This window comes from Schistocerca serialis, chromosome 1 (genome assembly GCF_023864345.2).
Source record: "Schistocerca serialis cubense isolate TAMUIC-IGC-003099 chromosome 1, iqSchSeri2.2, whole genome shotgun sequence".
NCBI classification, from domain to species: domain Eukaryota; kingdom Metazoa; phylum Arthropoda; class Insecta; order Orthoptera; family Acrididae; genus Schistocerca; species Schistocerca serialis.
The window spans coordinates 1108820120-1108846724 of record NC_064638.1 but is presented as its reverse complement, the minus strand read 5'-3'; the positions used below and the strand labels follow the sequence as shown (position 1 = coordinate 1108846724).

Below are 26605 nucleotides of genomic sequence, written 5' to 3'. Positions count from 1 at the left end.
GTTATTATAATTCACTATGTTTGCTTGTAAAGTTCAGTGCATTCTACTTACACTGGTTTTAAAAAACAGTGATGTATGCTCATCTTAGCTGCATCAACACATATCAATCTCAAAATGGTAGTACCTTTTCAGATTTTATTATGTAAATCTTAACACACACTAGCTGCCACCGAATTTCTCTCTCTTGTTCAACAAAGGTGATTTTTGCAAATAAAAACTTTCCTGCACAGTGCCAGCAAGTAAAATGTGTTTTTGATTGGATAATTCTTTGAAATAATGCCACAATTTCAGAGACCAATATACAGTGAGCTGACAAAAGTCATGGGATAATGATATGCACATATATAGATGGTGGTAGTATCATGTACACAAGGTATAGAAGGGCAGTGCTGTAATGGTAGTTGAGGCTAGATGAATGGGACATTCCATTTCAGAAATCATTAGGGAATTCAGTATTTCAATATCCACGGTGTCAAGAGCATACCAAGAATACCAAACTTCAGTCATTACCACTCATCACGGACAATGCAGTGCCTGATGGCCGTCAGCCATGGCATTTGGATCGAGTTAGCAGTGCTAACTGACAAGCAACACTGCACGAAATAACTGCAGAAATCAATGTCGGATGTATGATGAAATTATCCATTAGGACAGTGGGGAGGAACTGGCCATTAATGCGTTGTGGCAACAGACAACCAAAGCGAGTGCCTTTACTAATAGCACGACAGCCTGCAGCACCCCTCCTGGGTCATGACCATATCAGTTGTATCCTAGACCAAAGGAGAACCATGGCCTGGTCGGATGAGTCCCAATTTCAATTGGTAAGAGCTGATGGTAGGGTTCAAGTGTGCTGCAGACTCCACAAAGCCATGGTTCAAAGTTGTTAACAAGGCACTGTGCAAGCTGGTGGTGGCTCTATAATCGTGAGGGCTGTGTTTCCGTGCAATGGACTGGGTCCTCTGGTCCAGCAGACCCAATTACTGACTGGAAATGATTATGTTCAGCTACTTGTTCACAAACAACAATGGAATTTTTATGGAAGACAATGCACCATGCCAGTGGGCCACAATTGTTCGTCACTTGTTTGAAGAACATTCTGGATAGTTTGAATGAATGATTTGGCACCCAGATCACCTGACATGAGTCGTATTGAATATTATGGAGCATAATCGAGAGATCAGTTCACAAACTAAATCCTGGACTGGAAACACTTGCAGAATTATGGATTGCTATAGGGAGAGCATGGCTCAAAATTTCTGCGGGGGCCTTCCAATTTTTGGTTGGTCTATGCCACACTGAGCTGCTATATTACACCAGGCAAAAGGAGGCCCAACATGACATTAGCAAATGTTCCACGACTTTTGTTACCTCAGTGTATGCTTTCCATAGGTCTTATACTTGTACATGCACTGAATTAAAATCTCTGAGAGTATGTTGGTTGGGATTCAGTGAGAGGTTGGCAAAAGGCATGAATATCTGGACTGACCAAGAGTCAGATGAATTCAGAGTTTCAAAAAGACCAAGGCCTCTCATGAGCTGTAGTGCCAAAAAAGAAGAAGAAGAATAATTTCACTAATCAAAATGTGATAACTGTTTTTGCTTATAGATGATGATGATGATTATATATCACAGTTTCTAACTTTTTGATAAATAACATTCTGTGATTCCTGTATGGAATAATGGTAGTATTAGGAGGATAGATTGCTACTCACCATGTGGCAGAGATGTTGAGTCACAGACTGACCCTGGCAGCCAGAGACAGTGATCACATGTGAGAGCTACATTTATGTAAATTTGTAAGTGTATGTGTCATTTCGGAAGAAGGCCTTCTTGGCGAAGGCTAATGTGTTTTGTAGCGTTTTTGTTGTGCCTGTCTGTGACTCAATAGCTATGCTATTTGGTGAGTAGCAATGTATCTTTTTCCTAATATTGTCATTCTGCAGCTTCTAATTTTTGTGTCAGTCCCCCTCAATTTTCTCAGGCACCTCTAACAATGTATCGTCAGCACAATATTATCAGTGTCACATGTTGGGAGAACAGAGGTGTTGTTGAGCTTCATCATGCCAGGAATAAGTGTGATATGTGGGTGGTTTCCAGTGTTCTAATCCTGCTGTTTAAGTCCAACATGAATGTTCATTACTCACCTGTAGTACTTCCATACTTTTGCTCAGGGGCCGCAATACCATACTGCATCTACCACCAACTGAATTCAATATTACATAAAGCCAAAAACATAATGACATGAATTATTAAGTAAATTCCATCCTATAGTATAAACTGTTATTACGCGCTAGTCTTTCACTTTCAGGCAGTATTTTTTAAACAATCCAAAGATACAAAAGAAGTAAAACACGCATAATTCATTTTACTACATTGTCAACATTTACAATAGAACAAAAATACAGTATTTCTTCTCTATCTTTATATATTTATACAATTAACAACTCTAAAAAACACAAAAGTTATGTATATTGTTTTATTTTGCTTCTGTTGTCATATACATTAGCAGTCTTTAGTTTTATCATTAGTCCAGCTTCAGGAACTAGCTCAGGAATGTTACAATTACACATTCAAAGTATAACACTCTGTAACTCTACTCTTGTGAGTGCAGTAATCCAGTGTTAAGTGTATTATGAAATGACTTACATTCTCATTACTTTGTGTGCGAGTCAAATAAATAGGTTAAGTCTGATGCTAGACATATGAGAAACAAATCATAAATACTCAAAGAAACATGTTTCCACAGTACACAAAATTTCTACCTTTAATGAGTTATCAAAGTGTTTAATTTATGTAGCCAAGAATATCATGTTAAATGGGGAATTACAGATTATGTTTTTTTCATAAAGATATCTAAAAATAATAAAACTGATCCAAATGTTTTGAAAATATGATACCGCTCCCAAATATATTTTTTTCCATTAGAACTGCAAAGCTTCTTGATAATATTTTACTGTGAGAATAATGCATCTATGGACAGTATGGAGGAGCATTGTAAGTGCACTTGCTTTAAAATCTATCTCAATTAGCTTACTTATGTTTCATCACATTATTATATCATCTGTTTTTCAATATACTGCAAAACAGTATTGGACCAGAAGAACTAAGATATAAATTATTTTAGTGACATTCATTGTTTATTGGCTATGGACGTTCATAAATTTTAGAAAAAGGTCAACAATACATTTTCATCAACCATTTTCAAGATGAGTTGAATGTGGGAACCTTCTTGTTTTGTATCATCACTCAAGATCAACAGAACTTTGAATGAGCAGACCCTGCACAACTTCAAATTAGAAATTTCACTTATTATACAAAGAGTTCATAAAAATAACTTAGTTCATCATAATCTGCCCCCTAAACAATGATGCACGAATTAGCTTTAATTGGTGCAGCTTTTTCCCTCTTGACCTCCTTCAACAAGATCATGAGGCACATTTAGCTGATCTTGCAATGAAAGTAATAGTAATTTACATCACTACTACATGGTTCACGGCAGTGGGGGGAGGGGGGCCTGAGGGGTGGGGCAAGTGGTGGGAGTAATGGGTGTGCAGGGTCTCAACTCTGACTTATCCCCAGGGTAAGTCAAATTGATGGAAGCCAGTAAGGCCAGTATGATGTAGTCTCATAGTGTTATACGTTAACCTTGGCATGTGCCAAGTAAAGTGACTAAAATATTGATGCATTTATGTACTATACATTCTCAATGATATGATGAAAGAATGGCTTACCATGAGAAAGAACCACCGAGGTTTGGACATACTGTTGGCTGCCGCACCCCCCCCCCCCCCCCCCCTCCCACCATTTAAATAGTATCGCAGAGGAAAAGCACCTGACTGAAACATGATATGCATCTCAGCATAATTACCTTTTGTCTTTTTCTAACATTAAAGATATCTGTCCCACATCGTTGCCCACATACTCTCCCCAGTCAACAGAATATCCTAGCGTGTTCTGATGAGACTCCTACTCCGAACACCTTCTCCCATACGTCTCATCTGTGAAAGAAACACACTTTTAAGAATCATCCATGCAACTGTCCATTTTTCTCTATTCCAGTCCTGTCACTTGCGTATCTCAATAGAGAATCCCACTACTGGAAGCAGTTCTTTTACACAGCAACTGCAATGTTGTTGCTGTACTAATTTCTTTGTAAAATGGCTACCCTGTTGCTGCTCAGAAGAATGTGGAAAGCTGGACCACCCATCTGCTCTTCTGAACAATGACTTATTTCTACACCTGCTTCATCTCTAATACTACAGGCATCCTCTTGCCTCCAATGAACTGCATCTTCTCTGAAGTGTTCAGGAAACTTTTATACCAGTGTATCTTTTAGTTGCACAACCCTCCTGGTCTCAATCTCTGCTAATCTCTGTAATTCACTTTCCTCTATTCCCTGTCTTTCATTATTGTTGCCCTCCGCCCTTTTGTATCTTTTATCCCAGTCCTAATCCTTCATCTACCCTGTCCCCTGGCCCCCCTCCTAAACATCCACATTAGCTCCAAATACCCCTTTGTCCCCTGCATTAGTTACATTTTTTGCCTCAAATCTCATTATCTTTTCCCGTTTCTTCATCTCTCTTGTTTATTGTGCTCCAAAAATTTTTTCTATTGCCTTTTACTCTGCCCTCCTTCAGGTAACTACCACCATCTCTTTTTTTCAGCTGAGGGAATGCTCTTTTTCTTTTGCCTATTGAAATTGGTTGTGGGGGGGAGGGGGCAGGGCAGGTTGGGGGGGGGGGGGGGGGGGGGGGGGGAGTTGTTATCTGCAAAATGATACTCGAGTACAAGGCTACCTTTCTTATCTTCATCATTTATATTGCATCCTATAATTCCCTTACAGCTTGTCTTTTGGCAGCTTACAGCTGTCATACTTGGGGATTCTTCACTGAAGCAGAGTAGAGTACATTTTTAGAACTGTGGTGTACTCAGTCTAAGACCTGTACAAGTGTGATAATCATACATTGCAAAGTAACAAGTGAATGAAGTTTTATAATGAAGAAAAATACAAAATATTCAGTGCTCAAGAAATTTCCTGTTCTGAAAATTCAGCACTCCATACCAGCTGCATGCTGAAAGAAAAGGGAAACACAACAGTAACATTTCTCATTAGGCAGTCTGCAGCCAGTACAATGACCACCATCTATTTGGCATTTGAACACATTTAACACATTTGTACTGTCCTCATGCACTTGCAGGAACTATGATTTCCTGAACTCTATGAACAATCATAGACATCACTTCAGTCACCAGAAAAAATAATTAGCCATAAAGAAAAGGTAAGTTCATATTAACAGGATGTAATACATAGTCCTTGAAAGTATGAGAAGTACTTTTAAACACAACATAGAAAAATAATACCAACTAGACGACTGCTTTCATTGCAACTACTTCAGTCACAATCTTAAAAAAGCAGCCACTGAACAGTTTCTATATAAAATTTAGCTTCACAGCCATGGTAAAAGAAAAAAAAAATCATAAAAATTCTTGTCTGCAAAATAATTTATCTTACTGTCATTACAACATGACATTTCATTGTTTCAGGAACATATAGATGCTACAGAATGGAACCACATTTGAGCTACCTGGTAACTCTCATTGACGCACAAGCAATAGACATTTCTTGGAAATTTTGTGAATCACACTTTTTTATCTAGACAGTAACAGTAAAGCTTCAGATGAGCATCTGAAATGCACCTACTTTGATTGGCATAAATATTTAGCCTGCTAATTTGTCCTGTGAGACTGAAAGATGCTGGATCTTTGTGGAAGTGTCTGACAGTTGCTTCAAACAGTCCATCACCAGGCGTAGTCTGAAACACAACTACGTAGTCCACATGATCCGTTTCTGCTTTAATATCTAGATCATTGCTTTTCCCTTCAACTACTCGTTTCAACTTCAAATCAGCACAAAGTTTCACTTTTCTCTCCTTGTTTGCAGCATCTAACATAGACTGCAGCTCAGAAAGTGCATATTTTGCACAAGCCTGCATGGTAGTATCTTTGGTAGACACCGTCCTGTACTCCGTGCATGCACACCAGTGAGGCTGAATACCTGCATCCTTACATTTCCTATCATAGGGAATTTCCCTGAAGAGACTGTTACACGTTGGGCATTCAAGACTTGCATTTTTGACACTCATTTCACTGTCTGTTCTTCCTGCCCTTTCAAGTATGTCTCTCAGAGTCGCATGAACATCAAAAGGTGATGTTAGTCTGTTGCTATTTGTGACAATATTCTTATAGGCATCAGGGTAATTACTCCTAAACCAAGGAGGTATCCAGAAATACAGGAAGGGAAGTCTGTCCTCAAACCAACCAACAACTGTTTCTCGTATCTTCCCAAAGCGCATTCCATGATCACTGAAAAAAAGTACAAGTGTATTGTTCAGAACACCACTGTCTGTCAGCTCTTGAAGGAGGTACATGATTTTAATGTCCATAGCACTAGGGGTGTTGAGGTTATCGTGACTAAAATTGTTCACCCAAAAGAGTGCAAAATATGAGGCATTCTGAAAAACAGTTGCAAAATCTACTGCATACCTAAGAATGTGTTCTGAAACAGAAAGAGACCCGGCACATGTAGCTGACTGATCAGTAGATTTAGATTTCAGTTTCTTGTTTGTGGCAAGGAAAAAGGGTCGAAGATAGTAGTCTGTAGGTTGATGCTTGAAGCCACCTTTCTGGTAGTTGAATGTGCTAATAAATACTTCATCTTCAGCGTACGCAGTTATGTATCCTTGTTGATGAAAATCCTTCCAGATAAGAGGAATGTCATCCATTGGTGTTTCCTTTGTCTTGCAACAGACTTTCTTGACCTTTTCATAGCTCAGCCCAGTCAGAAGAGCTATCAGATTTGGAAATGTGTTGTCTCCCACCTGGAAAAGAAAAACCTCTTCAGAGCACAAAATTTTCAGTCTCAATTAATCAATTAATATGCAGGGATGATACGAATTCTTATAGGCATTCATTCTTTGTTGAATAACATCAGTCTCCTTATGTTGTTATTGCATGTAATCAATCTCTCTCTCTCTCTCTCTCTCTCTCTCTCTCTCTCTCTCTCTCTCTTTCTCACACACACACACACACACACACACACACACACACACACACACACACACACACACACACACACACACACGTGTACAAGTGTATATTGTATTCTACATCTACATATGTACTTAGCAGATACCACATGTCTCAGATACTTTCCTTTCCATTCATGTCGGGAGCACAGTAACAGAGATAATTAGCATGCACAGAGGCATTTAAGTGGACTGATAAGTTGGGGGCACCAGAATATGATTTCTGAAACTTAAGGAGGCTGTCATGCGATAAAATAATGATCTTCTTTCAAGCATCTGCCAACTCCAGTTTTTTAGCATTTCCATGGTGTTCTCCCCTACATCAAACCAATAACAATTCGTGCCACTCTTCTATGTACTTGTTCAATATCACCTACCTATAAGCCCTTCAAGGTAGGTGTCCCCACATTTCTGCAATTTTCTAAGATGAGACAAACCTGTCAGTGAACTCAAGTTTGGATGGAATTTAAGGAACCATCTGCATGCACTTTTACAGTGTGGTTTCACCAGATGCATGCATTTATTGTCCGAGTTGACACAATGAGTACAGATTGGAAATGCACGCATATTAAACAAGTACCTACAAATTTACAGAAAAAATGGGTTCCTTAAGGCAATGATTATGTCAACCGGAATGTGGGGTGCAGAGTACACAAAGTGAAGAACAAGACAACTTCCTTATTATCTTAACTGATCTCTGAGGACAAGGCGGACATGTGTTCACAGCACTGAGCATCGTTTTTGTGCCACGCACTTCACCCAGAGTTCCTGGACACATCTTTGAAGATTCCATGCCATTTCCAGTCAACTCTAATCCCTTCTCAAAATCCTAAAATCATTCTTCTGCCACTGCCCTTATTCAAGCAGTATTTTTCTACATCACTAACTCTCACACCCCGTATCACAGCCTTCTATAGCTTTGCAACATTTGGTAAGTACTTTAGTATCAAAAAACCTACTTCATGTAATTAGGTAACATGGAGCTGAGTGTAGATTGGCAGAATACTAGGTCTGAACAAAAGTACAAAAAGAACAAGGAAAAGTGTACAATGTGTAATAGTATCGCGAATGTGTGTGTTTTTTGTGCTATATGATCATAAAGGTAACAGAAAAGAACAATGAAGCCAGAAGAAGATTTAAAGAAAACCTCACACATGGAGCGTCCACATTGTCATACGACAAATCAAGTGAAATAATACGTTCGGATCCCTTCATCTGCGAGAGACGTTCAGAAAAAGGTGTAATGTGTGCGGTATGTAAAACTGTGTTCCATTATAAATGTGTAAATACAGATCCAAAACATATGATTTGGTTCTGCTCAAAATGTCTCACAGATGATTTAGTTCACAAACTTAATGGAAAAGACAGTTCGAACAAAATTATCTCAGTGTTATTGGAGGAGATAAAGGTTTTAAAACATGACTGTAACAAAGACACGCAACAGAACGCAAGTAAATCGTATGATAAATGTCATTCAGATACAAGAACTTTTAACAACACTAAAATAAGTTATAGTGTGTAAAAAACTTCCAACCACAGAGAATGAAGTCAGCAAAACAATTCAAAAACTAAAAAATAAAGTCAGTGGGCTTAGATGAAGTACCAGTGTGTGTGCTGAAACAATGCATGGGGATTACATAAGGCCCCTTAACAAATATAATAAATGAATCCTTCACATCAGGGACATTTCCGGAGCAGTTAAAACAGGCAAGAGTTGTACCTTTGCTTAAGAAAGGTAATGCAGAAGACAGAAAATTACCGGCCCATTTCCCTGCTGTCAACAGTCTTAAAAATAACAGAAGCAATTATGAAAGACAGATTAATGAATTACCTGAATAAATACAATCTTTTAAGTTAATCACAGTTTGGTTTCCGAAGTGGCAAAAATACGGAGTCACCATAGTAGAATTAACGAAAGTTGTACTTGATGCTCTTGATAAAGATGGGTGTGTCGCAGACATATTTTTGGATCTTTCAAAGGCGTCTGATACAGTCAACCATAAGATTCTATTAAATAAATTAGAAGCTTAGGAATAAGAGGGGTAGCTAACTACTGGTTTCGATCATACCTAACAGATAGGGTACAAAGTGTAGAGATAAGAAATACTTCAAATAGATCTAAACATTTAGTAAAACACTTATCGGAACCAAAATACATTAATATAGGGGTTCTGTAGGGTAGCATATTAGGACCAATACTATTCCTGATATACATCAGTGACTTCCCCAGTAGTGTTAATCATGGTGAAAAAATCCTCTTCGCTGATGACAGCAATATTATAGTCACTGAGAAAACAAGAGAACTGCTTGCCGAGAAAGCAAATGAAACTCAAGGAAGTTTATGATTGGTCAATAAGTAATAAAGTGACATTGAACATAAAGAAAACAAATGCCATGAATTTCTGTTTGAAGAGGAAAAATGACAATGTTAAATTAAATGTAGATGGTGCCTCTATAGACTGTGTAACAAAAGCATAATTTCTAGGAATGAATATTGATTCTCAGTTTAAGTGGTGTGAACACACAAAGGTACTTGCAAACAAAATTTCATCAGCATGTTATGCCCTTAGAATCCTATCATCAGTGTGTAACATGCAGTGTCTTTTAGTTACATATTATTCATATGTACTCAATTCTTAGCTATCGAATTCTTTTTTGGGGAACAAATGCACAAAATATTAACACAATTTTCAAACTCCAGAAAGAGCCATAAGAATAATGAACCAAAAATGCTAGTAGAGCTCATTGTAAAGACCTGTTCGGAACACTGGAGATTTTAACTGTTCCATGTGAATACATTTACCAGTCAGTTGTACATATCAAACAGCTCTGTCCATGACCATGCAACAAGAGATAGACTCAACTTACATTTACCAAGAAAAAATAAACATAAAACTCAAAACAGCATTTTCTACCAAGGAATAAAACTGTACAATAAATTACCAAAAGAGATTAAAGAAATTGCCAAAATACACTTGCCGGCCGGTGTGGCCGTGCGGTTCTAGGGGCTTCAGTCTGGAACCACGTGACTGCTACGGTTGCAGGTTTGAATCCTGCCTCGGGCATGGATGTGTGTGATGTCCTTAGGTTAGTTAGGTTTAAGTAGTTCTAAGTTCTAGGGGACTGATGACCACAGATGTTAAGTCCCATAGTGCTCAGAGCCATTTGAACCATTTTGAACCAAAAACACTTATTTAAAAAGGTAGCTAAAAAGTACCTGGTATGCAATACATTTTGTACACTGAAGGATTACTTAGCTAAAACAGAGTAGGGGGTTTGATAAAGAATGTTATACAAATAAATAATAACGACGATTATAAAATATCCAACATTTCATGTAACACATTCACTTTATGTTTTTTTCCCTTCTTTTTTCCTTTCTAGAGATACTTACCTCCACTATGCATAGCACAATACTAACACCTCTTCCTCTTTCTGAGCTCATCATCTGACTCATTATGGAGGGATGCTGACTCAGTTTTTCAGGATAGCAAATGGATGGAAAGTTGCAGTACAGAAAATGACCCAGAGATCACCTGTGTGTGTGTGTGTGTGTGTGTGTGTGTGTGTGTGTGTGTGTGGTCTTATGAAACAATGTGTGTGTGTATGTATAGTCTGTGCAGTGACTGATAGTGAGACATGAGGGAACAATGTGGCATTACATATTTAATAAGTTATTTGTATTGTATTGTACACCAGGAGTAAATCTAATGATTGTCTTTAACTAGAAGTCTGTAAATATATGTGTGTACGAATTACTTATTTTAAATTGCTCTAAATTTGTAAATACTTTGACATGTCCTATATCCCTGTAAAAAGATATCTACAGATGAATAAAGCAGCTGCAGCAGCAGCTGCTGCTGCTGCTGCTACTGCTACTGCTACTGCTACTACTACTGCTACTGCTACTACTACTACTACCACCACCACCACTAACTATGACAGAGGTGGCAAAAATGGAGTCATATGCATTTTATGCGAAAGAGAGCTCAATTTACGGTACGAAAAATTGAGCCCGTCATAAAAACAGCCAAAAACACAATGTCGGAGTGGAAATGTGATACTGGTAACACCAGAGAGTTACCAAATTCACCAATTCCTTTTAAAAAAACCGATATGATGTCCAAAGTACACTAAGTGACAACTCTGCGTCAGAAAATGCTACTTCAAACATTCAGATACCTAAACCAGCCGTTTCTGCATCCCTGAAGATTCGCAAACTACAACAACATGTACCTATGTCATAGCAAAAAATCCATTTACTATGAAATAAATTCAACTTGTGGTCATTTATCACAATTTGCAATTCATTGTCAGCTGCTTGTTATCCCTTATATACAACGCCTCAGTCATAGTCGCTACGAGAACACGTACAATGGCCGCTATTTCAACTATCTCAACACATTGACACACATGTTTTCAGTTTGTTTTAATAACATTACTAATTTCGGTTTTTTAAATGATGCTTCTTTCTTTTTTGTTCTGTAATTTACAGAACTTATGGACGCCTACTGAACATAATTTTACGACAGTCGACATCTCGTAGGCGTTGACACAAAGTAATACAAACCGGTTATCACTTTACGTAATTATTTTTAATGTATGTTAACAATTCTTTTGCTATTTGAATAAGTGCTGGATATCATGCATAGTCTATGTTTAATTTCTCTAAAGTACAATGTACATTTTGGTATAAGTGACACTATTACTTGTCCTTCCTCATGATGGTTTCTCGATGATTGATGTATACTACTTGTTCGCATCTTACATTTGCACGGCATTTTAATTATTAAGTAACGGCAGTTTCGTACTGTGATTATTTTTTTTTTATATATTTGACTCCTTGGTATTAACGTTATTATTTTTTATATATTGACTCCTTGGTATTAACGCTTGTTACATAAATTACGAACGTTGTACTTTTGACTTCCCACGCCAGATGGTGGGTGTTACGTTTTTTAAGAAAGACCTGTGTTGCGCCTCTTTTTATGTTGTTCATTTATTATTCTTTGGCATTATCTTTTGCTTTGTATATGTTCTGCACTCTAACAACTTATCATCGCTCTATTTTATGTTTTATAGTTTATAAAAAACAATATGCCAATGTATTTTAGATATTCTCCTGCGTCTGCTATGTGTTGTACGCACATTTTAAATTTGAATTACTACACCATTCACAAAAGTACAAGAGTTATTTAGTGTTAATAATTTGCAAAACCAATAACACTAAGTCTTCACGTGACACATGTCACATAGAGGGCGTGTCAAGCCCCGTCACACCGAGGTCTGCTGAACAAGTGCAGGTAAACAGCGACGTCAGTCTACGTGATTGCCGTAAGTTTAGTGACAAAAGTGCATCCCAATTTAAGTTATACAATATAGGTTTGTTTCTAACAAGTGTTATGTTCATATGCAGATGTAATTGTGATTTTCTATGTTGTACTCTCTGATCGTAATGTGAAAAAAAATTTTAACTTCTAGCACTGAAGATGGTCACTCAGTGACAGAAAATCGATTTTGCAATAGTAAAAATATACGACCAATGCTGTCTCTTTTTTCAAGTATAAAAAAAAAAACATATTTCTTAAAAATTTGGAAGCAGTGCTAATCATTTTATATAACAATGAAGTGAACTTGTTACTATGTGGGGATTTTAACATCAACCTGTTAATTGAAAATGAAGAAAAAGGACAGCTTTTGAGTATCCTAAACATCTTTCACATGAAACCACTATTCACGGACCCCACTAGAAATTCACGGACCCCACTAGAATAATTAGTCATCTTCGTCCCTGTTAGATAATATCTTTACAAATATCAAAAATGATGTTACTGAGGCACAAAACACAAACTTAGGTCTTTCAGACCACCACACACTAGTAACACGCATACATTCTTCTGTACCTGAGGTGGTTCAATACAAGAGGGAATATAAAAGGCACTTCCACCCAGAAAAGGTTAATATTTTTATTCAATCATTAGCAAAAGAAACCTGGGAAGATGTATACTCAAAATCATCAACTGATGAATCATTCAATGCATTTTATAATACTTTCATGTCCATGTTTGAGATGCGTTTTCCAAAGAAATTGACAAGAATTAATGTCATGCCAAGAAACAGCAGACAGTGGATAACACCTGCTGTCAGAGTATCCAGTCAAAAGACAGAACTTCTCAATCAACTGAGAAAAGCCAACCAAGATGAACACTTCGCAGAATATGTTAAGACATATAAGAAAATTTATAAGAAGGTAATTAAAATAGCCAAGACAGTGCACAATGACTAAGTAATCACAGGGACAGCAAACACGTCGAAAGCAATATGGAATATAGCAAAAAAGGAAACAAACAAAAGTGTTAAAAAGCAATATGACATTGTATTAAAAGATGAATCATGGTGTGTTACTCAGAAATGGTACTCTAGTAAATTACATAAATGACTATTTCATAAACACTCCAGTCAATCTGAGTAAAAATTTTGCTGGAAATAGTAGTACCACAGTTCAAAGAGAGCAAAGTGATAATTCAATATTGCTATGTCCCACAAATAAATTAGAAGTTCTTAAGATTTAAAAAAAAAAAAAAAAAAAAAAAAACAACACCAACACCAACAACAATGAAGAATAAAATGTCCTCTGGAACTGATGAGGTACCAGGTTCAGTCATAATTAAATGTGCTAGTGTAATAGCAGAACCACTCTCACATATCATAAACATATCATTAACAGAAGGAGCGTTCCCACAAAGATTAAAAACTTCAAAAATTAAACCGCTGTATAAAAAGGGTAATATATATGAAGTGGGAAACTCTAGACGAATAGCTCTGTTATCTGCATTTTCAAAAATAACAGAGACTGTCCTGAAAAATATAATTACAAACTACCTCAAAAAATTCAGTCTCTTGTCTATAAACCAACATGGTTTTTGCAAAGGCACGAGTACAGAAACAGCAATTACCCAATTCGTTGAAAACATTGTAATAGGACTTGGCAGAAATAATAGTACAGTAGGAATAAACTTTGACTTATTGAAGGCATTCGATGCTGTTGATCATGATATCTTGCTAGACAAACTAGAAGCTATAGGTATACGGGGAGTTGCATTAAAGTGGTTTCAGTCATATCTCCACAATAGAAAACAGGTACAGAAATTACCTCCTCAAACAATAAAAACCAAAGCATTGTGTACAGATCGGACATGCAGACTGTACCAATTGGAGTACCTCAGGGCAGCATTCTAGGACCACACGTAACTTTGTTTGCTGATGACACAAATGTTGTTGTTACAGGCATAAATAGGGTATTGCCAACATCTGCAATCGTAGTTTTGGAATACATACAAAACTGGCTTGAACTGAACAGGCTAACCTTAAATATTTCAAAAACTAATTATATGCATTACAGGAAAACAGTCTCATCATGGTGTGAACCTCAAAATTCAAAATAAACAAATTGAAAGGATAGCTGCCACAAAATTCTTAGATGTGCAAATTGATGAAAATTTAGACTGGAAAGCCCACATTCTCTACCTCCCTAACAAGTTAAGCTCTGCTTGCCTTGCATTACGCATAATTAGTACTGTGTGTAGTAGAGAGTGTAGCAGAACTGTCTATTTTGCTTACATCCATTCTGCTATCACCTATGGCCTAACCCATTGGGGTCATAATAAGGCAAACATGAAAAACCATCTTCACCTTACAAGAACGAGCTGTTAGAATGTTTTCAAACAATACAAGGCTAACACCTTCCAAACAGTTATTTCAACAGCTGAATATTCTACCCTTACCATGCCTCTATATAAAAAAAGTGTTGTTAATATAAAAATGCACATTGATAATTATAAAACCATCTCAGATCTTCATTCCTACAATACAAGGATGTGCAATGAAATCCACATAAAAAAGAGTAAACAAGGCTGTAACACAAAAACAAATCAACATTCAGGCTACTGTTTTGTACAACAAACTTTGAACTCAGCTAAAAGAAATAAGAACATTGTCTGCATTCAAGAAAGCAATATTTAAATTCTTAGTGACCAACTGATATTATAGTATAAATGAATATCTGCAGTAACCCTGTAAGACAATCAAAAGTAACATCTTTACAGGTGAATGAGATTTTCACTCTGCAGCGGAGTGTGTACTGATATGAAATTTCCTGGCAGATTAAAACTGTGTGCAGGACCAAGACAAACTCTGGACCGGGCTACTAACGATATGTGGATACATGGGGAGAAACCATGTAACCTTTTGCTGTCTGTTTCCGCTCATAACTTTACACAAGCATCAACAGTTGAAAGGTGGAAAAAATAAGAAATATCACACAACATGGACCAAAGAAATGAGATCAACAAAGAAAGACCAGGAAATGAAGTAGTTACACGCTTCCTGTTGGTCAAAATTAAGATTTATAAGGAATTTAATATTTCATATTTACAGAATGGTAACAGATGTAAAATTTTCTGTCTCAGGAAGGAGAACATTACCATTTCTTCCTGGTGTAACTGAAAGGCTTCAGGCAGCACATTATGTGCCAAGTATAGCAATGACCAGCTGTGACTGTGGTGAAATCTGCACACTATATCATCCCCTATGGGAATGTTCCGTAATTGAAGATTTAGCATGGATTGCCAGGCAGATTTTAAGTTTGAAAACTATTCACTTCAACATGGGTAGAATAAAAGATGTCTCCGATATTATAAATATTCCTGCCAATATTATCTCTGATAAATAGACTCGTGGCAAACATTAGAAACGTCAGCAGATGCACATTGGGAACAAGAACAAAACAAAGGCTCTGTGGTCACTTGGCCCTGTAACAGGGCAGTGAAGGGAGTTGAGCAGGTTTTAGCTAACTTACAGTAAACATTAAAAATAGGAAAAACCTATGGCTGTTTTCCATAACAGTAAAGAAACGGCTGGCTGAAAGTATTGTTATGCCTCTCCTAAGTAGAAGAAGAAAGATCTAACAGCTCATGTCTGAATTAGATTGCAACAGGCTCATGGACTATCCACAATGCACTTTACGATTCCATTGCTAGCAGACATCAGGATCCAGTGACTGTCCTGCAGGTATGTAACCAATGACCTCGGGAAGGCCATATTGTTCATTATGCAGGATCTTAACACGACCACACAATGAGCAACATATTGTCATGGCTTCCCTTGATGCTGCAACAGAGAGAGACTAGCCAATACTGGTGCACCCAATTGCAGCCCTTGTCACACGAATGGCAACAGAGTCTTTTGAGATGAATCTTTGTTGTCTCTACAGCATCATGATGGGTGTTTTTGTCTGGAGGCACCAATAAGAACAAACATTACCACATAGCATTCATTACCTTCGTACACATCCAGCACTGGGAGTGATGGTGTGGGGATGCAACTGTGTACACAAGACAATTGCCTCTAGTTCACATTACTTGTAATTTAGACAGCAGGTGTTTCATTTCTGACATATTAAGGCTGGTGCCAGGGCCCTATCTTTTAAAGTCTCTGTGACATTATCTTTCTAATAAGATAATCCAAGACTTTATGGTCCCCTTGCTGTCCTGACCAATAGCAGTGGACAAAAATATGGGAATGTCATACACACAACACATTACCATATCTAACATGATGCAGGTAACCAATCAGCATTCAAGACAGCTTCCAGTCTTCCTGGAACAGATATACACATGTCCTGCATGATTTTCAAGGGACCCTTATACCATTTTTCCTGCAAAATGATTGCTAGTTCATGTGACAATGATGGAGATGAATAGCACCCATGGACCCTATTCTCTAAAAGCACCCACAAAGGTTCATAATATTGAGACATGGTGACTGTGGTGGCCAGGAGTCTGCAACAGTTCATCCTCGTGCTCACAAAAGCAATTGTGGGTGATGTAAGCTATGTGAATAGGGGGCCTGTCGACTATGAACACAGCATCACCATCGGGGCACAAACATTCTACCACATTATGGACCTAAACAGCCAAAAAATCACATATTCCTTAGCAGTAATGCAACCCTGAGGAGTACACATGGGCCATGTAATACCATGATATGGCTGCCCAGATCATCACTGAAACGCCACCACATTTTACTCTTGCCAGCAAGCAGTTTGCATTGTAATTTTAGGACGGCATAGGTCAGACATAAACTGGTCCGCAATTTGAAAATAATGTGAACCAAGAACCATCTGACAAATGACATTTTGCCACTACCCCACAGTCCATGTTCATGGCTTCAGCACAACATTTTCCAGTAACAGGTATTTTCATCACTGATGAATGGTTTTGGAGTTGCAATTCCTGCAGCTTGATATGGAGTGTGTGCATTGCCCTGACCTGCATGTTTTCCACCTCTCTCTCAACCTCTGAAAACAACTCTTCACAGGTTGCTGAGAGACCTACATGCCACCAGCCTCTAGCCATGATTGATGAACTTTGGCACGGAGTTGACATGGCACAAAACAATGTAACCATACCTGTCATCCAAATTCAGCTTTAGTTTATAACAAGCAGGGTCAGAGCCACTGTCAGGGTTGGAAAGTTGGCAGCTTTGTGTACTACACTCCAAGAAAAATGTAGGCCCAGGGTGGCTTGCCATGAAGAGCAACACACTAGGGCACATAATATCATAGTTGTACCAATGTGCTGTGAGGGTGTCACAGATGACAACCAAAAGGGTCCTACTGTGAAAAGAAATTGCACCCCAGAGCATCACTCCTGGTTGTCAGACTATATGGCAAGCAACAGTAAGGTTGGGATACCACCGCTGTCCAGGTCATCATCAGACACATCTTTGTCTATCATCAGGGCTCCCTTTGAATTGGGACTTGACACTGAAACCAATTCTACTATAGTTAATGACATTCCAGGTAGAAGATGTATCTGGAGATTTCCAGACAGCATGTGTGTTGCCAACCTAACTATCATCCGACATGTGGCCTAATAACCAAGAGTGATGGTCTGGGATGCCAGTTCTCTTCATAGCAGGATCTATTTGGTCGTCATCCAATACACCTTTACAGCAGAGTAATACATTGACAATATTCTATGCCCCATTTTGTTGCGCTTCATGGCAATCCATCCTGGGCTTACATTTCAGGAAGTTAATGACAGCCCGTACATGGCAAGAGTTTTTACTGCTTATCTTAGCACTTGACAAATCCTACCTTGGTCAGCAATGTCACCGGATCTCTCCCCAACTGAGAAAGTTTGGAGCATTACAGGCAAGGCCCTCTGTCCAACTCAGGATACTGAAGATCTATCGTGCCAACTGGACAGAATTTGGCACAATATCCCTCAGGAGGAATTCAAACAACTTTGTATATCAACACCAAGCTGAATAATTGCTTTTGTAAGAGACAAAGGTACGCCAACGTGTTACTGACTTACTCAATTCGAGAAACTACACTACTGGCCATTAAAATTGCTACACCATGAACATGACATGCTACAGACGCGAAATTTAACCAACAGGAAGAAGATGCTGTGATATGCCAATGATTAACTTTTCAGGGCATTCACACAAGGTTGGCACCGGTAGCGACACCTACAACGTGCTGACATGAGGAAAGTTTCCAACCAATTTCTCATACACAAACAGCAGTTCACCGGCGTTGCCTGGTGAAACGTTGTTGTGATGCCTCTGTGTAAGGAGGAGAAATGCGTACCATCATGTTCCTGACTCTGATAAAGGTCAGATTGTAGCCTATCGTGATTGCGGTTTACCGTATCGCGCCATTGCTGCTCGCTTTGGTAGAGATCCAATGACTGTTAGCAGAATATGGAATCTGTGAGTTCAGGAGGGTAATATGGAACGCCGTGCTGGATCCCAACGGCCTTGTATCACTAGCAGTTCAGATGACAGGCATCCCAACCGCATGGCTGTAACGGATCGTGCAGCCACATCTCGATCCCTGAGTCAACAGATGGGGACGTTTGCAAGACAACAACCATCTGCACCAACAGTTCGACGATGTTTGCAGCAGCATGGACTATCAGCTCAGAGATCATGGCTGCGGTTACCCTTGACGCTGCATCACAGACAGGACCACCTGCAATGGTGTACTCAGTGACAAACCTGGGTGCACGAATGGCAAAATCTCATTTTTTCGGATGAATCCAGGTTCTGTTTACAGCACCATGATGGTCGCATCCGTGTTTGGCGATATCGCGGTGAACGCACATTGGAAGCGTGTATTTGTCATCGCCATACTGGCGTATCACCCAGCGTGAAGGTATGGTGTGCCATTGGTTACACGTCTCTGTCACCTCTTGTTTGCATTGACGGCACTTTGAACAGTGGACATTACATTTCAGATGTGTTACGACCCGTGGCTCTACCCTTCTTTCGATCGCTGCGAAATCCTACATTTCAGCAGGATAATGCACGACCGCATGTTGCAGGTCCTGTACGGGCCTTTCTGGATGCAGAAAATATTCGACTGCTGCCCTGGCCAGCACATTCTCCAGATCTCTCACCAACTGAAAACGTCTAGTCAGTGGTGGCCGAACAACTGGCTTGTCACAATACGCCAGTCACTACTCTTGATGAACTGTGGTATTGTGTCGAAGCTGCATGGGCAGCTGTAGCTGTACACCCCATCCAAGCTCTGTTTGACTCAATGCCCAGGCATATCGAGGCCTTTATTACGGACAGAGGTGGTTGTTCTGGGTACTGATTTCTTAGGATCTATGCATCCAAATTGCGTGAAAATGTATAATCACAAGTCAGTATAATATATTTGTCCAATGAATACTCGTTTATCATCTGCATTTCATCTTGGTGTAGCAATTTTAATGGCCAGTAGTGTACTTCTCTTCTCTTGAATAAATCATCCAATTGTTCTGAAATTGTAATCATTTGTTTGTCTGCACATGCATATCGTATCTACTGATTTCGTTCCCGCTCAGATAACTGAGTAATTCCTTCATGGTCTCGCCGCCCCCCCCCCCCCCCCCCGCCACTTTTTCTTTGTCTTAGAGTGTATATTCTGTATCCGAAGGCACCAATCACGTAGGCCATCAGTATAATAATAATAATAAAATTATGATGATAATAATGTTGTCGGTGCCTAATGTGACGAACCCAATCATTATTCCAGTACCGGCAGTGAGCGCACCTTGTTGTAGCCTTTGTACTCGACCCAGCCACGGCGCTGCAGCAGCTCGACCGTGTGCGGCATGGTGCGGAAGAGGCTGAGCCGCGACATGGAGTCTATGCCGAGTAGCAACACGCTGAGGCCCGGGGCAGCCTGCTCCTGCTGCGCGTCCAAGCGCCTGCGCACAGCTTCCGTCTCGGCGACCACGACGTGCGCGTTCACCATCACCTTGCCGCACTTCACCAGCAGGAACTCCTCCTCAGGCAGCAACCGCGCCTCCCCATTCTCGATGGGCTTGCACTCCGAGAGGCTGCACAGAAAGGCAGTTGGTCTATTATCATCTCAGCATAAAATACTCTCTCATCAAAATAATCAACTATGTGATGCCTGCCTTGTTGTGTGAGATCTGATTTTGGCGAGGCAACTATATATTTCTCACAAGGGAACCTTCCCATCGCACCCCCCTCTGATTTAGTTACAAGTTGGCACAGTCGATAAGCCTTGAAAAACTGAACACAGATCAATCGAGAAAACAGGAAAAAGTTGTGTGGAACTACGAAAAAAATGAGCAAAATATACAAACTGAGTAGTCCATGCGCAAGACAGGCAATATCAATGATAGCGTGAGCTCATTCTTAGATTTTGGCTCCAAAATAGTAGCCTTTTGCATCACACCGTCTAATTTAAGATGGAAGATTCATGAGTGAGCTCTTTCTACCTACAGCGTTACGCTCAGCAACAGGGAATGTTGGAATAGGCAGTGCGGTTTGTGAAATATTTGTATGGTTGAGAATTACGACGCCATCCATCCTTTCTGTGTGTTCAGGAGATACTTCATGCCAAGTCAGCTTTAGCCAGAACTCTGATATTTATTTTCGGGTATTAGTGTACTCTTGCCACAGCATGGGGTAACAGTACGCATAATCACTTTTGACGGAAACTTTTATTACTCATCAAATAATAAATGGGTGGCACAAACTTTTACACAATGTTACCAAGATGTCTAACTATGTGTTGCATGTGTACTTGATACAATATTGCTGCAAGTTTTTTTAGAAAATATTTAGTACAACCAAAAATGCATACTTTTACCTTCATCTATCCTTCCTAACACGACTAACGGAAATGGTGGCATCAAAAAAATCTACAGGTACTTTAATATAGGGAATAGTGGTGTTTCCAGTGATGGATGAAGCGATGAAGAATCTAGAAGGGCTGGAAATATAATCCCTTCAGGCGGAAGCGTATATTCTCGGTCGTATTAAGGGGGATGTAATGGATTTTGGTCCAAAAAATCGATTTTTCGGAAGTATTATTTTCTTGATCTACATAGTTTAATTTTTGTAGTGTGTGAATTTTATCGTGGTAGCAGCTTTAGAAATACCTTTAAATTGTTAAACTGATTAACTCTACACTGGCAACCACTCCCACCTTTTCCGACATTTGGGAAAGTGCTTGCTTCAGTGGAATTTTTGTCAGTGTGAAGGCTATTTTCTTTCCATATCTTTTGCTGACATTGATATCACTGGCTGACATTGATATCACTGGCTGACATCTCAATCTTCGCCTGAAACTTTCTTACATGTTGTTTATTTACGTTTTGACAATACTAACATATATATTAGTAGGTGGAAGGTTGTATCCGCAAACCTTTACATGGAGGACAAGATTTATGCATAATGGTTGGTGGAAAAACTGTGTTTAGGAAACGGAGATTTCATGGAAATTAGTTTACCAACAAATAAGAGGAAGCAGCTCCAAATGAAAAAAATCAGCTCTCAGCATCAGCAGCGAAACTTGGGTCAGGAGAACTGTACAGGTGCGTGAATGATGTTGATATGGATTCCACTTGATTCAGACTTTTTGATTTAGACCACCTCTGCCAGGCTATAAAAGTTTTCATGTTCATGTATTAGCTGTAAATATGGAATGCATGATTGTTGTTGAAGAAAGAAGAGTGGGAATAGCTTAAGATGTGGCTATGAATTTTCATTTTCTTCCTCCAAAAAAACTGACATTCGTACCTATGAAAGCAATTTTAGGTTAGCATATGCTCCGAGATGCCTTGGACAGGGCAGGGAAGGAAGTAATTTATTGTGTGGTTTTCTGAACATACCTCCACCTTGTGCAAGGTTTCAAAAAATAAATAAATAAATGTCTGATGATGTATGCAATACTACCAAAGTTTCTATGAAGAAAGTAGTGGAGGAATTGGTGGAAATAAACCAAAAAGAAATAGATCCTGAGGTAGATATTCATGACAGTGAATCTGCTACAAATGTTACTGACCTATGTATGTCTGTAGTTGGGACCTGGATGAAAAGGGGTCACATATCTCTGTATGGAGTTGCATCTGTTATTGGTATTGACTCGTGTAAAGTTTTAGATGTAGAAATTATGCCTAAATACCGCCACCAGTGTGCAACAAGGAAAATGCTCAACAATGAAGACAGTGAGAAAATGTGGCACGAAAAGCATGCAGTAGCATGCTCTAAAAATAGAGGGGGCATGGAGGCTGCTGCAGTTGTGAGGATGCTCTCCAGATCTTTGGACCAGTATGGTGTTAGATATACTAAATACCTTGGTGATGGAAACTCCTCTTCGTATAAAGCTGTAACAGATAAAAATCCGTACAATACAAAAATAGAAAAGTTGGAATGTGTTGGCTACATCCAAAAGTGGCTTGGTGGTAGGCTTCGTCGCTTGCTGAAAGACAAGAAAGGTGAAATACTTAAGGATGGGAAAGGACTAGGATAAAAAGGCAAGTTTACTCTGAAAGAAATTGGTTGTCTTCAGTTACTTTATGGGAGAGCTATCAGGAAAAACACACGTAATTTAGAGGCAATGAGATGTGCTGCGTAGGCAATTTTTTTCCACATTTTGACCAAACACCAATGCACAATCTATGCCCGACAGACGATTGGTAAGTTCAACAATACAAATGAGATGTATTCACATGAACACTGATTACCAGAATCTGTTATGAATGCAATTAAGCCCACATTTAGGTTTCTTGCACACCCTGATTTGTTGACAAAGTGTCTTCACAGAAAGACACAAAATGCAAATGAAAAGTCCAATAATTTAAAAGGACATTCTGTGGGCTTGAAGTACTCAAAATAGGTCTCTATGACGCAGTTTTATGTTACAATAACGGAAATAATGGCAGAATTGAAGTGCTGAAGAGAGCTGGTATAGATGTGGTGTGTTTAGAACCAAAGTATTTTACGCCACCGACAAGAGCAGGGTCAAGAACGGTAACAGATCAGTGCCTTACCTGAAAATAAACGCCAGGCACGTTCGAAGAGAAGATAAACCTGGAGGATGAGGAGGATCAGTGTGGAGGCTCTTAAAATTGAGGTAAGGTTCTTACATGTAGAAGTATGAGAAGAAAATCTTTGAACCGCATTTTCTACATTTTAAATTTTGTACGTTATTAGAAGTCTTTTATCAAAAAGTATATTGCACTAAAGCTATGAAATTTTCAGGAACTGTTCGCAACGTGTTGCTGTCTCCCTAGAACTGAAAAATATGAAATCCTGCAATTACGTTCTGACTTTTAGATGATTGTATGTAGAAAAAAAAGTTAATTTTGGATGTTCAAAATTAAAAACTTTGTTGATGATACAATTTGTATCATAAATTAATAACTGAAGTTCTGTGGTCTTATAACCTTTCAGATTAATTGCATGACTAGAATTTGAGTTACGGCTTTTTTAAAAAAGACAATAAAAAATTAAAAATTCGTATTTCAGGCAAAACATTAAACCTGCATATTTTATTATATTTTTCCGTTAAAACACAGCTCTTTTGCTTTACACCTGCAAAATTTTAGATCTGTACATTAATAAATATGGTTGTAATGATTTTTTAAAATGTTTACATTTTCCGTTACGTCCCCCTTAACCTTCTTGTGGTTATACCCAGTCTTGAGCGTTGGGACGTATGTATCTGGTGTTATCTACTGGTATCACATAGCGAGATACTCCCTGTTCTTTGAGAAGGCTACTAGGACCATGGAGTGGACATACTTAAGGTTGTGAGCGATCAAACGGGCGGCGTGCGTTTATAGGTGACACAGTGCCCCTTTTTTTCGAAATCAGATCAAATCATCTTTTGCATTCAGAGAATATCTAAAGCAACTAACTTTTGTCTTCTTATACATTATGGATATTGTTTTGAGACATTACTTCACACCTCAGTAATTCTGTTGATTTGTAAGTAATGTGAATGTAGTGGCTAATATAAGCCCTAGAAAATCTCATAGAATGTAGAGAACGTTGTGTGATGTGTCATAGCCATCTTCAGTGTTATGTTAAAAGCGTGTGTGTGATACATCATTATCATGAGGATAAATGAGTTTTATACTGTTTTTCATTATTGCCATCCTGATTAAATCGAAAATTAACAACATAATTCTGAAAACCCTAGGTTCACATGACAACATGGATCTAGTTAGGTTCGTGGTATAACCACGTCCCACTTCACCAATTTTCAAAATCGATCAACCTCAAATTTTTTTTGGTTGTGGAAATGTTATTTATCACAAACAAAGCTAGTTTTTGACGTTTTATTTTTCAAATGCATGTAAAATAAATTTTTATCATTAAAGGGTTAAGGCACGACGTCTGAATAAAAATACTGCTAGCGGCATGTAAGCTAGCGCACGCTACCCTAGTATCTCCCAAGTGAATGTCGTTCGCGCGTGACACGATAGAATAATGATTGGTCAGCTGTTACCAAGATTTCCCCTCATCCCCCCCCCCCCTCTCTCTCTCTCTCTCTCTCTCTCTCTCTCTCTCTCTCTCTCTCTCTCTCTCTCTCTCTCTCTCTCTCTAAAACAACAGGTTTGTTACCTTCGCGCTTTGTCGTAGTCTGTCCTTTATCGTCGTCGTCGTCGTCGTCGTCACAAGTTGCCACAGTACGAACAAACAGTCTCACATATGCGTAAGATGTAAATATAGAAGGGCTACATCCCAAAAATGTTATAACTGAAAAAAAAAGACATTTTTTGCCGTGACCTTTATCTTTTTTTTTTTTTTTTTTTTTTTTTTTTGTGGTTTTCGGGCGCACAACTTCAATGGTCATTAGCGCCCTGACTACTCTAAGAATGCACCGCGAGGCACAAGTTGACAACAACAACTAAAAGGGAAAACACAATAAAAGACAGACTGACAGGCATAGGATTAAAAAACACCATCAAATGTCCTTAGCGAGGTTTGTCAAATTGATAAAACAAAGAACACGAGCAGCTGCTCGTGGGTCATCCGCTAAAATGGCATCTAAAGTATTAGGCAGGTTAAGATCGAGGCGCAGTGTGTTAAGATCTGGACAGGACATTAAAATGTGCCTAACCGTCAGCAAGTGCCCACATGGGCAGAACGGCGCCGGCGCAGCCGTCAGCAGATGGCGATGGCTGAACCGGCAGTGTCCAATTCTTAACCTTGCTAAAACGACCTCCTCCCGCCGAGAAGGGCGTGAGGAGGACGTCCAAGCCACGGGAAGAGGTTTTAAGGCCCGAAGCTTGTTGTCGGTAAGTGCAGCCCAATCGGCATGCCACAGCGACACAACGCGCCGACAAATGACCCTGCTAAAATCGGACGAAGGGACACAACAAGAAGCTGTCCGAGGCTGGAGGACCGCAGCCTTGGCCGCGGCATCTGCAGCTTCGTTCCCAGGGATACCGACATGGCCAGGAACCCACATAAAGCTAACCGGCGTACCGACGTCCACCAGCTGCTGAAGAGAGCGTTGGATCCGGTGTACGAAAGGGTGAACCGGATACGGATCACTGAGGCTCTGGATGGCGCTCAGGGAATCTGAGCAGATGACATAAGCAGAATGTCGGTGGCGGCAGATGTAAAGAACAGCCTGGTAGAGGGCAAAGAGCTCAGCTGTGAAGACCGAACAATGGCCATGGAGCCGGTATTGGAAACTTTGTGCCCCGACAATAAAGGAACACCCGACCCCGTCATTGGTCTTAGAGCCATCTGTATAAATGAACGTCATGTTGTTGAACTTCGAACGAAGTTCCAAGAAACGGGAGTGGTAGACCGAACCGGGGGTGACCTCTTTTGGGAGCGAGCTGAGGTCGAGGTGAACGCGGACCTGAGCCTGGAGCCAAGGTGGCGTGCGGCTCTCGCCCACTCGAAAGGTTGCAGGGAGTGAAAGATGAAGGTGTTGAAGGAGGCGACGAAAGCGAACTCCAGGGGGTAGCAAGGCAGAGACATACAACCCGTATTGACGGTCAAGAGAGTCGTCAAAAAAGGAACGATAAGACGGATGGTCGGGCATTGACAGTAGCCGACAGGCATACCGACAAAGCAGTATATCGCGCCGGTAGGTGAGTGGCAATTCGCCAGCGTCAGCATGAAGACTCTCTACGGGACTAGTATAAAACGCTCCGATCGCAAGTCGTAAACCCCGATGT

At 39.5% G+C, this 26605-nt stretch overlaps 1 protein-coding gene across 4 annotated transcripts in view; it reads right to left on the bottom strand.

The window, feature by feature from the left end:
* Positions 1 to 4759: 4759 nt before the first annotated feature.
* LOC126416635 (uncharacterized) overlaps positions 4760 to 26605 on the bottom strand; it is a 350735-nt gene continuing 328889 nt past the window's right edge. For all 4 annotated transcript variants that reach the window (XM_050084404.1, XM_050084425.1, XM_050084414.1 and 1 more), the window contains exons 4-5: positions 20197 to 20485; positions 4760 to 6878 (exon numbers count right to left, since the gene is read on the bottom strand). In XM_050084404.1, coding sequence (XP_049940361.1) covers positions 5640 to 6878; positions 20197 to 20485 — 1528 coding nt within the window. In that variant the 3' untranslated portion in view covers positions 4760 to 5639. The remainder of the gene's footprint in view (positions 6879 to 20196; positions 20486 to 26605) is intronic.